This window comes from Calonectris borealis, chromosome 1, assembly GCF_964195595.1.
Source record: "Calonectris borealis chromosome 1, bCalBor7.hap1.2, whole genome shotgun sequence".
Taxonomy (NCBI): Eukaryota; Metazoa; Chordata; class Aves; order Procellariiformes; family Procellariidae; genus Calonectris; species Calonectris borealis.
The window spans coordinates 27920110-27933756 of NC_134312.1; the positions used below are offsets into that span (position 1 = coordinate 27920110).

The following is a 13647-nucleotide window of genomic DNA, read 5'->3' on the forward strand; positions in this document are numbered from 1 at the left end:
GAATGGTTCAAAGCTGCACCAGGGGAGGTTTAGACTGGACATTACGAAGCATTTCGTTACCGAGAGGGTGGTCAAACACCAGAACAGGCTTCCTAGAGAGGTGGTCGATGCCCCAAGCCTGTCAGTGTTGAAGAGGCATTTGGACAATGCCCTTAATAACATGCTTTAACTTGATCAGCCCTGAATTCGTCAGACAGTTGAACTAGATGATCATTATAGGTCCCTTCCAACGGAGATATTCTATTCTATTCTATTCTATTCTATTCTATTCTATTCTATTCTATTCTATTCTATTCTATTCTATTCTATTCAACCCCCTCAGCAGAGGAGAGCTCTCCCCTTTCCTGCTTGTTTTACACGTGCTTCCCTACGGGGCAGAGACAAATCCTCTCTAGTTTAAGGAGCATGCTCAAATTCTGGAAATGCTACCTCTGAGTCCAGGGTTCATCACCGAAATTGGATCGCGTTCCTAAATCATAGCCATTGAAAAAAGGATCTTTGTTTTGATTGCTCTGCCCCCTCTCTGTACAGGACAAAAGTATCTTTCATTTTCCATACTCCATTGCTTCAAGGGATTTTCCAGGAAGTAAATCCAGCAGACTGCAGCGGCACCCACACCTCCACACTCCAGGAATCACAGGTGCCTCTCTTCCAAAGGCAGAGTGGTTTTGGGATGGTGCTACAGGAAGTCAGACCCCTGGTTTCAAAATTTTGGTGCCCTCAAACTTAGTAGATGAAACATTCAGTTCATGTAAACCAAGACAGATCTACCAAACCTGGCAGACACTGGTGCTATCCAAACTAGGAGCAAAGAGCTGCCTCGTGGCAAGGCCAGGGAGCTGTCACTGAACCTGTTTTCTCATCTATGTGGGAAAGTTAAAATCTCTTCATCCGTATGTTCCAGCTCAGGAAATCACGTGAGCCTTTCTTCCTACCCCACCGAGGACAGTCCTTCAGCATGAACTTAAAGCAAAGTGTTAAACCTCTGCCTAATTGCTGTCCTGAAACTAAAGCTTTTTCTTGAATGCAATCCCAAACATGCATGAAGATTAATTAGAGGTTTGTCAATCTTCTAAAGAATAGAGCTGTTTATGGTTTGTTATATAATAATTCGGGGTGGCATAGAGCCCTCATCGAACAGGCGAGACGGCACCTCCACCCTCCGGCCGCCAGAGCCAGCGGTGCGTTACCCTTGGCACAGTGGCTGGTATTCTTTCATGCCCTGCTCCACCTGGGTCAGGCTGCCCCCAGCACCTGCCCTCACCAGCAAGCTTCCCTCTCCCCAGGAGGAGAAGGCGGATGACTTCAGGCACAGGAATACAACTTGGAGAATTGCTGCATACGTATTTTATCGGTATGTCCTGCTACTCATGGCCAGCGAACATCCCCACTCTGCTTCACTGAGGTGTAAATAGCCTCAAGATCTCTAGGATAACTGAGGCAGATTTTCCTTTCCTTTTTTTTGTTTGTAGCCAATAATCCTACAGATGAGCTCTTTTTAAGAAGAGACGCAAGACATTTCTGTTCTTCAGGTGCGTTAGATGGTTACTTTGTTTTGCAACAATTTCATTTACAAACCTTACTGAACCCAACCTACTCTTTAGTCAATGAATAGGTTTATAATGACGCTTCTATAGTTAAGCTTAATAGAAGTCAGATCAAACACAACAAAACAGTGTCTCACCCTCTGCCCTGAACTTATTGAAAAGGAAATGTTTTCTAACACAGCAGCTCCTCCTTCACCATATTTGGCTGTAAGGTCCTTCACAGTCATTTGGCCGCCGGATGGCCAGTTCTTCTCTTCCTTCGCATGCCTGTTTTCAATTACAAGGGCATCTGAAAGCTGGTTATTCTTCTGTGGCTTAACGTTTTTCATCTCTTCTGTTGGCATGTCAATGAATTTAAATATTCGTCCGACAGACCGCATCTAGGAATCAAAACAAACAGTATTCTCATTGTAATTAATACTTAGCTATCAAAACAAATGAAATCAAATTATTCCTAATTCCTAGAATTAGGACTCCGGAACAGTGAGTCTCTTTTCTGCATAAGTTATACCATGATATAATTTTCAAAGGTAGGATACTTCTTGTATAGAGCTCTAGAGTCTATTGCTCTTATACTCCTGACATTGGTCCAACATGTGATTCCACCTGCTTCCATTTTAAATGGACACAATAGCTCTTTCTACCTTTAAAAATGTATTTTGAAAACTGTAGATGACCTGTATTTATGAAAACAAAGTATAATCATGAAAGCAATCTTGAAGTCTTTAACTCCTTCCTCCTGTAGGGGGTTGCCCAACCCAAAAACTGAAGTTCCTTGAGTAATGATTGATCTCCAAAGGTCAGCAGACTGTGTGGACTTTGAAAGATGTAAAACAGTAGCACCAAGTAAAGAGAAACAATCATCAGACATTAACATCTGAGTATTTATGAGAAATTATCTGTAGTTTTTACCAAAAAAATAGTAGCAAGTTTCATGATAATTAATTTTATATCTGTAACTATATATATTAGGTGAAATAATAAAATCCTGTAGTTCATGAACTTCAGACAGAAGTTGCTAATAGCAGTCTTGGTGAACTTTGAAAGGAGCATGGAACTAGAAGGGATCCTCTCGATCTTTTTTTTTTTTTTTAAATGGGTCAAGGGTCAATTAATAAATAGTTAATTAATCTCCTTCACTAGAACTTCACTGCTCAGGTGGTCAGAAAACATATTTTTAAGTCTATGGACCAGTTTGTTCTTGTAAATTAATTAATTGTAATTTCTAAATAGTTCTTTTTCCTAGGTGCTTTCCCCATCAATTTATGGAGGGTTACCTTAGATTCTTTGTTCTCCAGGACTAAAGAAAATCAGGTTTAAGCCTCTTTCTTAACATATGTTCTCCTTCTCCAAACATCCCAGTTCAAATTAATCTTTTCTGTCTGATCAGAATGTACACAGCATTTTGGACGATGCTTCACAAGGACATTGTACAAAGGCATTGATACCTTCCTATCTATATTAGGAATATCTCGATTAACATATCCTAGGATCATACGCTCTTTCTTCACAGTCACCCTCTGATCAAGCAGTGCTCAGCCAAGCTTTCCTCTATCTTAGCCATTTCTAACTGAGTAGATCCTTACTTACAAGAGGTTATTCTTAGCAGTCCCTAAATTCAAGCCTACACTTTGGCTACCGAAATCTATTTTATATCAGCCATCTGAGGTCACCTAATACCTTTCGGCTCCCAGCACCCTTCATACTAACATTGCCTTTCAGCTTTGTGCCTTTGGCAGATTTCTTCAACACAATTTTTTTTTCTTTGTTGAGAGCATTAAAAGAAGATTAAAACGAGCTCAGTCGCAAATCTAATCTTTGTTGAGTAGCCTCCCTACAGCTTAATACTTACAGCTTAATGCCATGTCCTTTCTGTCCAACTCATTAACTAGTTTACAGTTCTTGTAATAAACCTGATCTCCTTCATTTATATAATTTCTGAAACAGAGCACAGCCAGGGCTTTCCTGAAGACAAATGAGATCCACTACATTACATTACTTTTGTCTGGAAAATAAATCATCAAACACAGTTATCAGGTTAGTCTGACGCAACCCTAATGTCAGCAAACCTGAGTGAATTCACTCTGTAAGCGCTGCGTCTTTGATTACTTCTTCAAATTAGTTTCTAAAGACTGCTGCCATCAGACTAACAAACTGATGGTGGCATCAATCACTTCCCATTTCTCCTTCTTAACCAAAAGTGACAGTTGTTGTTCTATCACCTGCCACCACCACTACCAGCTTGATGGATTCATTTGAAGTGGCCATTACCAGATCTCCAGCTTCTCAGCCAGTTCTTCCTGAACCCTAGGATGGGACACTTGGTTCCACCTGGTCTGCATGCATGGGGCAGCATGGTTCCAGCCCAGTTTCACATGTTTAACTGAAATGCCCAACTGCAGAACCCAATCACGTTTAGTTGAAGACTCTGATTTTAGATGGACTGAGTCACGAGTGGTGTATGTGTCCCTCCACAGACTGCACAGGAAATTTAGGGAGACCAGGATTCTAACTTAGGAGTTTCAGTTACGTGCTTACAGCTAGGCTGATTTTTGCATGTAATTTCCACCTCAGATACTGTAAATCCCATTTCTACCTTCTGCTTCACTTTCAACTTCCCAGATTAAACACCGTCTTTTACTGAAAACTGAGATCAAGTATTCACCCAGAATTTGGGCCATTTGCAAGTCTAACTCTGATTTTGTCAAGTCTCTCTTCTCTATCTGCTTCTTGACCTCCAATGCATAGCTTGTTTTGGTTAACTAATCCATTCTGTGGAGGCTGTCATTTCTAATATACTTTTGGAGAATGTTGTTCATCCTGGTAGTCCTAGAGTCTCCAAAATTTCCTACTGTTTTACTCCTGCCACGCAGGAAACAAATTTCAGCCCCTTACTTGAAGAAGATGTGACAATAGTCTACATTCAGGTCCCTAGGCACCTTAGTCCAACTAACTCAATTAACTAGATTCCTCCTTTTACCAAAATTTGACCTTTGTAAACAACAAGAGTAAACTATAAGATAGTGTCAATTCTTATTGGTCAGAAATTATTTAGCAAAATAAATAAATAAACAGATATGTTCATAGCTACTGCATCCAGGAGTATCTGGGCCTTATTATTAGCATTTGTTCTCTAATCTGATTCCCAGTAATATATCTCTCTTTAGTGGCATTATGGAAAACCCTTTGTACATCTTTGACCTTGTTAAACTGCTTTTGTAATTCCTTCTGCAAAGTGATTCTACTTGATATATTACCATTCCTTCCTCCTTTTCGATCCAGATTGAAATATTGTTAGGTGGATTTTCCATGTGGAAGCAAATATATATACAATGCAATGGGGTAATTGCTTACATCTCAGCATCTTGAAACACAACTCTGACAGAAGTTTTGAAAAGCATGTTAACACCCAAGCCTATCAATTACAATTTCCATCTCAACTTCTCTGCAAGATGGAAAGGTATGGTCATCATCATATTGATATATGAATGTCATCTCATTTTGGTGATACAAACAGGAAGATCTTGGATCAGACTGACAATTTTCTTCCTGTTCATCCCCACAATGAACACCATGCATTTATTTTAATCGGTGTTTGATGGTACATTTGTTTTCAGAAATCTTATCTTTTCAGAAATATCGCCGCTTCCAGAAATGAAGGTCTTTCTTGGCTTCATCAAGAGCTGTGAAATATTGTACAGGCATTGTATAAATAATTGCCCAAGAGATCCTACCATTGCCCTATAATAAGAGAACCTACCATTATATGCTAGCTAAAATCTGCTATGAAGCCAGCTGGACAAAGAGCCTTCCCTTACAACAGAAAATTTCATCTCTGTCCCAGCTCCCCTGACAGATTTATCAGTCACATCACATATGCAGATATTTTAGACAGCTTAATACTTTAAATCAATTCAGAAGGATGCTTTCCTGGTTCTGTAATTTGCATTATGATTTAGATCTGGGCAGAATGTAGCATGAATGTCAGTAACATTTTACAAAGACATCCCTTTTTCCTTTCACAGGTAGAAATCTTCTGTCATTCATAATGACAGGTATAGTGTAGGCGACAGCAAGTTTCTTATCCATTATTCCCATCAGCAATGTGCCTGCTATATTCACATTCTCTAACTAATGCTTTAGAATAAAAGAGTATATTTACTACCTTCACCTAAAAATGTCTAGAGCATAATATACTATTTTTAGCCTTGCCTAATTGTATTTCACTGAGATTTTAATAACATTGCAAATTCTTTAATTTACTTTCTCATTAATATCACTTAAACTCTTTTTGATGTTGAAGGAGAATTCATAACATAATTATGTAATGTATATTTCCAGAAAGTGGAAGAAGTAATTCTTTTACAAGTAATCTAATACAATTAATTTCACCAGGCCTTATGTTCTCTTCTGCTAGAAAGAGAGCAGTTACCCTCTCCAGACCAGGTATGCATAGTATTCAACGACCATATTGCAAGACACCACCTCCTCAAAAACATGCTGTCTGGAAAACGCAGTGTGCAACTGAGAGATTCTATGAGAGGTTGGTCCAATGGCTCACATTGTAAAAAAACCCTGTGCATTAAGTCACTGCAAAAACTGCTGTTACATTTTGGGTGCACTTATAGGACATATACTGCTCTTCCAAACTGCAAAAAATGAAATATTTCATGTCAAACTTGTACTGATTTTTTTGCTCTTTCTCACACTGCTTTGCAGGCAGAAAAGGAAATGTTCTAACAGATTTTTGTTGATTCTGTTCCCTTCCAGACGACCAACATCTCACTTTTTGAGAATTGTCATTCTGATGCAGATTTTACAGTCAAGTATTTAGTCTATTTAAGCTTCGGAAATTAACAGTGTTTTCAGGTTTTCTTCTGACAGTAGTAAAAAGCATATTAAGCATAGTTAAAAAAAAATACCAATTGAGCAGGTGAAACAGCATGGGAAAATAAAAGCATGAAAACCAGCTGTAAAAGCACCATTATTTTCCACAGTCCTAATTTTTCCTTTGGTCCTCTTCTCTACCATGTACTACTTCAATTCTTCAGCATCCCTGCTATACAGGGTGGGGCACTGTGAGGTTTGGCAAGTGTGGTTTTAATATCTCCTTGGGGGATTCTTTTTGTATCTCCTTCCATAAGTAATCTTGGCAACAGTAAAAGCATGGCATTTTCTCTTTTCCTGATAAAAGGAATTGTCCTTCCCAGTTATAGCACTGCTACTGCAGGATACACATCTATGAAGGAGGAGGTTATAAAACATTAAAACAGTCCACTGGGACTAGCCAATGCTTGTCCGTGAAAGCAGCACTTACTGGAAAACTTATTTTCTATTTCCTTATTAAGGAAAAAAATTAAAAATACTACAAGACTGCTTGGAGGGATAAGAAAAAGACTGAAAACCAGCTAAGGGGATATTAGCAGAAATGATCAAAGTGAAATGATAAATCTAGCCTAACTGGTAGCTTTAAATGAAACAATGGATAGCTGTCAGAGTGACCACATATGTTTTTTAAAAAAAAAACCACAACAAAACAGAGCAGATAAAGTATCAGGGCTGTAGAGAACGAAATGCCAAAGCCATTATGGGGTATTAAAAGACAATGGGGATTTCTCAGTTAAAGCCAAAGCAGTTCCACAGAAATTGCTTCAAAGAGAGTATCTGTGTATGTAAAAACAAAATCCAACCTAGAAACTCAGATTTCTTCAATATGTATGCCAGTGTCACAGAAAGCTCAAGAAGGAGATTGTGTGGAATAAAGTCAAATTCGCCACCTACCCATCTGTTTGGCCAGTATTTCTTCCAGTACATTTTCTTCCTTCTTCATGTGATCCTGCTTCCCTATTCTCCTGCCTTCCTGTCCTTTTGTTTGCATTTATTTCACTGATGTCTTGTACCTTGCATATCTTGTAAAACAACTCAGCACAAGCTTAATATTATGTACTAATTGCAGCAGCTATGCCTTCGGACACGGGCTTCAACTACTTGCAGAAAACTCCAGCTTATCTGACAACCAAAGATTGCCACCTACAAATATGCTATACACTCAGGAATGCTTGTGTGCAGGCTTGTAAGCACAGATGTCACAGCTGCTGAAGGAAGGGCAAGAGTGATGTCATGTAGAGCAGTGCATGCATATCTGTAACTGGAGACACATGGAGATGTGTCAATTCTAGCCAATCTGGTCCTGTGGGAAGCTTCAACCCTTTGAGAGAAACAGAGTATAACCAAATAGAGTACTAAGTCAGGCACACATGCAAGCCTTTGCAGGACATCTGTAACCAAGCAAGTGTAAAAGTCTTTAAAGAGGGAAGTGCTAAACATAGAGAATACAAAGAGTGGGAAATAATACATTTGCATCACCCAGTGAAGCAGTTTCATTATCTTGAAACCATGAAGCTATTCTTACTTGCTTGTGCACAGAAGCAGCTTTTGAATGTTAGGAAAACCATCCTGCCAGCAATACCTATTAGTCATCTAGGATACTTAAAAATCCATGGGATGGGGCTGGGGAGCTATCCACTGCCAAAAGAAGTCCAGAGGATCCACCTATAAACTGATGCACCTTAGAAACGCTATCATTAAGATAATATAACCGGTGCTTCAGTACAGTAGTTTGTCTCAATATAGAGAAAAGTACTCACAAACGTCTAAAGTAACTTGAGACTTGCTTTTCAGGGGAAAGGGAGTTACTTCCTTATTGCTACTAATAGATGACATTTTAACATCAATGTATTTTAAAAGAGGGGAAGTTCTTTTTTATTAAAACAGTAGTGTGTCCAGCACCCACTGAATCCTATAGTAGGACTTTCTGTTGCTCTTGTGAAACACCTTCAGTTTGTATTAAGCTGTATAATACGTGCACACGATTCTTACACAGATTGTTATACTTAAAATGATCACATTATGCCTCACAGGGCTAAGATGGAGTTTACAAAAGAGAGCTGATTGAACGTTGTTGTCGCAGTCGTGCCTTACCAACAGCACCTTTTACTTCATCACCAGTCACACAACTGCTGTTCGGCATGTATTGCAGTTACGGCAAAGAAGCCCTTTCACAAAGTGCCTGCCCTTCAAGACAGGCTGTTCTAACAAGCGAAAAAAGAGTCAGCATAAAACAATTGGTGGGTAGGGAAAAAATGTGTCCCTGAATGGCAGTCAGCTTTCTGGACTATCACCAGTCACGCGCATAAACAAGAGATTAGATGTTGTAAGTGGTCAATTCCCAGTTTTGGGGCTCTTAAGGATTTCCTTCAGGATGAGGCTGGTTAAATCACTTATTTAGAAAAATATGTCAAACTGGCAAATATTCCTTCACTGTCACCATCTGCCGCATTTTTTTTTTTTTAAACAACAACTCATTTCAGCTAATCAGGATTTAATGGTCTCCAAGATCTGCTGTAAAAGCTGTTTGTTTTCCAATACTGAAACGGTTGGCTTGAGAAGCTAATTTAGGGTTCAGAGAGGGTTTAACTGATGTGGGAGATTTTTTTTTCTCAGAATTTTTTTTTGGTTTATAAGACTACTGTATTTTGTTACAAGAATTCTGTCTAAAATAAATCCTAGAATGCCTGAAGTGTAAACAGAGAAGTAACTATTACATTTAAAAATAACATCTAAAACTTTCATACATTTAAGCTAAGGTATGAGGAAAATTGCAAGAACAAATATATTCTTTTATGAGTCTCCTGTCTGCTTCTCATATCTCAACAAATAGGTGATGATGAGTTAACCTTGTGAAATATTCTGTTTTAAAGCCAATTCTAACTAACAGACTAACTACACAAATTAAAGGGGTAAACAGGTACAACTCCAAAGCCTTATCTCAGAGGTTATTTTACACAAAACCAGAAGACGACCCCCAGGGACGTCTAGGACAGATTTTTAAATCACTGTTGATTTTGTGTGGAAGGAGCTCAAAAACATCTGTCATGATCTGCTGTGCAAAGCCCTTAAGTAGACCAAGTAAGGTATATTAATATACCGTGGTAAGGTATATAATCATAACAAAACAACTCCAAGCCTTTTTGAAGTTTTCCCATCACTGCTACATCTGCAATCTGAATCCTCAAATGCAATTATTTGCTGTTGCCTATTCTAGTCCAGGAAAATTTTTGATCATAAAAAAAAATCAGTTTGTGCTGTGCCAAAGCGGGTAGGTTGCTAAGAAAGGTATGAGGGGAACTTTTCTGACACATCTGCCTGATATCCAACTCTGAAAATAACGCACTGAACACTGATAATCAACAAAATAAGGCAATTCCTCAAAAGAAAGCACAGCACAGTGCATTTTATGCTTACCAAACTATCCACATCTATGCTTGAGTTTACTGCCCACTGCAAGGTTCCCATGATGTTCATAGCTAAAGTAATAATAATACCAAGTCTAGCTGGTCCATCACCTGCGGAGAGAAAAACACATTCAATTTATATGCAAATAAAAAGTCAACAGAAATCAAAAAATTAGCATGTGTATCTTAAAATACATATTCACATTTTCTCCTCTATTTATTTCATGGAGAAAACATGGATTTGTTAATTACACAAAGGACTGAGAGCTTAATCATCAGTTAAACACCTGGCTTTGGTACTGAATTCACTAGAAACCCTGATCTTGGTTTGGCAGTAGAAAAAATTAAATCTTGGTACTTAAGCTGTGAACAGAATCAGGCCTCTGCTATCTTGATTTCAATTTCCTTTTTCCAACACATAGGAATCTGTGAAATGACTCTTATCTAACTAAAACACCACAGCTAACAACTTTAAAATTCAAAATAGTTGCGCTGGTTTACATTTTCATTTCTTGGACAAATAGAGGACATGTTCTCCTTACTATTCCACAAAGATGCAGATATAAATTCTTTTGCTTTAATTGTCTGCTGTTAACAAGCATGGGATTTTCCTTTATGAGTTCATACAACACAATGTAAGCATCTAAACTAATACACTGTTGATTTTTAATCTCACTATGTGTTAAATGGAATGGAGAATTTAAGCCAAATGCCTCTCTATGATTTCTCCATTTCTTCTATAGCTTTCTTCAACAAACTTCCTCCTGTTTTGCTTACAGACATCTCATTATCAGAGTAATTATAGAAGTAAACAATAAAAGCAAAATATTGCTCCTGAAAGCAGATTAAGAAAAAGAATTTAGTGTTGCTCCAAGGACCTATTACCTGTAACAGTAAAGTTTACAATGGTGGCAAGATGACAACTTTTCCCGTTTTTAAAAAGTGCTTCTAACCCCTTTTCTCAAATAAAATATCCAGAAAAACAATAACACAAGAAACAGTTAGTTTTCCTGAAAAATGCCAAACTACTAAGCGCACAAAGTAAAAAATGGGAAGGTCAGCAGGGGATATTGTTTCCCTATGAATTTTAGGGGAATTAAAAGTCTCCTTTGTAACAAAAGTACTCTAGGTGCATATTTTCATACAGAAGTATTTGTGTAGTTGGATTTATTTTTCTATGAATCAGGGAAGTTCCTTATACAAGAAATAGAAGATAGCATTTAATACATAACACAATATTCGATAAAATGTACACTTTTATATAACTCCTTTTCAACAGTGAAGTATGATTAAATTAAATTTGGATTTTATTAGAACCAAAAACCCCCTTCACAAAATCAGCAAATTCTTGTTCATCAGTGACCATAGTATTGAAACAGCATCCAGATTCTGCACACAAATTTCAGTGTAAAACTCGGGAGAAGGGGAATAATACCTGAGAATCAAAATCAAAAAACATACATAACAAAAGCGTAGTGAATTAAAAACTCTATTTCATAGAATCATAGAATCATAGAATCATAGAATCATTAAGGTTGGAAAAGACCTCTAAGATCATCGAGTCCAACCGTCAACCCAACACACCATGCCCACTACACCATGTCCCTAAGCGCCTCATCTACACGTCTTTTAAATACTTCCAGGGTCGGTGACTCCACCACTTCCCTGGGCAGCCTGTTCCAAGGCCTGACCACTCTTTCAGTAAAGAAATTTCTCCTAATGTCCAGCCTAAACCTCCCTTGGCGCAACTTGAGGCCGTTTCCTCTCGTCCTATCGCTAGTTACTTGGGAGAAGAGACCAACACCCACCTCGCTACAACCTCCTTTCAGGTAGTTGTAGAGCGCGATGAGGTCTCCCCTCAGCCTCCTCTTCTGCAGACTAAACAACTCCACTTCCCTCAGCCGCTCCTCATAAGACTTGTGCTCCAGGCCCTTCACCAGCTTCGTTGCCCTCCTCTGGACACGCTCCAGCACCTCCATGTCCTTCTTGTAGTGAGGGGCCCAAAACTGAACACAGGATTCGAGGTGCGGCCTCACCAGTGCCAAGCACAGGGGCACGATCACAGTACAGGGGCACGATCATTTGAAGTAATCTGCAGCTAAACCTGCTGAGTTTTTCCACAGAACTGAATTATTCCAACATTTTGGGGACATTCACCTCCTATTCTCTGCTTGTTGGAGACTGGCTATGCCTGGCGAGCCACGGGCAGCATTTCAAATACAAGTAAGATAGTAAGGTATAAAGTGATTCTGATTCGTGTACTGGGTTTACTAGGAGCAGCGAGCCATTTTTAAGGTGATTTTGAATGGAGTTTGCAAAACTTCACATTGGAAAATGGGTTAGTGGGTTGGGAATTGGAGAACTGGATGACTATTTCTGGTGTGGCTTTAAAAGATCATTAAAACTTCGCATGTCTTAGCAATTTGCAAATGAGAGGAACATTAACCACTATTTTCTAAAAAACTTTGAGCTATACAGATGATAATCAACATCCAAGCTTTTCAGTACACTAACGTGGTTATATTAATGTGGTTTAAAACACATGAGATTACTTTTACAGCAATTATAGTCAAGAAAAGGAGAAATTCTGTCCCTTCAGATATTATTTTCAGATTAATCCCTTTAATGAGTCCTCTACAACATCAGATTGCAGATAATAATGGTGTAATTTCTCTTTTAATTAAATTGCGTTTACTATTATGACATTCTTAAATCAGTGACTCAAATGCATGCTAAATTTTGCAACGGTTTATTCCCCTCAGAAGTTTCTAAAGCTGAGTTGTTAAACAGAAGCAGACGACTTCCATTTCAGTACTCCAGTAAAGTTACCGTACCTGTAGTTATGATAGAGATGAATGCCACAGCAACAAAAAAGACAACAAAAATAATTTCTATCCTCATCTGGAACCAGCGCAGCGTTGACAGGTAGAGGAACCAGTTTGCCGTGTGTAGGTTCAGGGCTTTGTGAAATAAGGTCTCAAAATATGGCTGCCGCCCAAAAGCTCTCAGTGTCCACAACCCTTTTAAGCTTGTAACAAGATGGGTGAATATTGGACTCCGAGCTGTAAAGTGTTTAAATTAGAAACATCATAAACACTCATAAACAAATACCTTTGATATAACGCAAATACACAGCCCTATGCTCTAACTTACAGCAGTATAACTATTGTCAGTGTTTAATTTACATATGTTGTTGGAGTACATGACTGTAGTAATCCTAGCACAGGATATACAACAACAGTCTTTGCGTGAATGGGTTGAATTCCATTCAGTGTATTGCCAGGAAGGGATCACATTAATTCTTCATAGTTAGCATACTACTTGGGGAAGCTCCTGGCCTGCTATAAGATGCCACAACAGAAAGGCAGCTCCTTCCCAGCCTAAATGAATTCCTGCAATTCTGATAACTCCATCAAGTGAAGTTTTTTTAGCACAGACAGAGTACTTTAACGCTCTGGATTCCACTGTACTGACATGGTAGGCATGACTTTTAGGCAGATCTTGCATTACATAAAAAGTGGTAAGCCAATGCTGGATCCCTGTGAACATCAAAGAAATTTAGATTTAGATCTGAGGAACTTCAGAATTACACTTAAGTAAAAGGGAAGATGACCATCAGTGTTTAAGATTCAGGACTGATCTGCTGAGGATCTGCCAGTTTGTTGTAAAGCCAAATCAGTGCCTGATCTGCAAACTCACACTTCAGAATGAGGTTTTCCATTTTATTGGGAACGTCTTAGTCTCTTAATGGGGGGAGAGGAAGGAAATTTAGTCAAATAACTCATTCAGAAAAAAGAATTCTTTGC

At 38.6% G+C, this 13647-nt stretch overlaps 1 protein-coding gene across 1 annotated transcript in view; it reads right to left on the minus strand.

Annotated features, from left to right (window-relative positions):
- CFTR (CF transmembrane conductance regulator) overlaps positions 1 to 13647 on the minus strand; it is a 93297-nt gene that overhangs the window by 15825 nt on the left and 63825 nt on the right. Inside the window, exons 20-22 of the mRNA XM_075147224.1 lie at positions 12676 to 12903; positions 9852 to 9952; positions 1685 to 1927 (exon numbers count right to left, since the gene is read on the minus strand). Coding sequence (XP_075003325.1) covers positions 1685 to 1927; positions 9852 to 9952; positions 12676 to 12903 — 572 coding nt within the window. The remainder of the gene's footprint in view (positions 1 to 1684; positions 1928 to 9851; positions 9953 to 12675; positions 12904 to 13647) is intronic.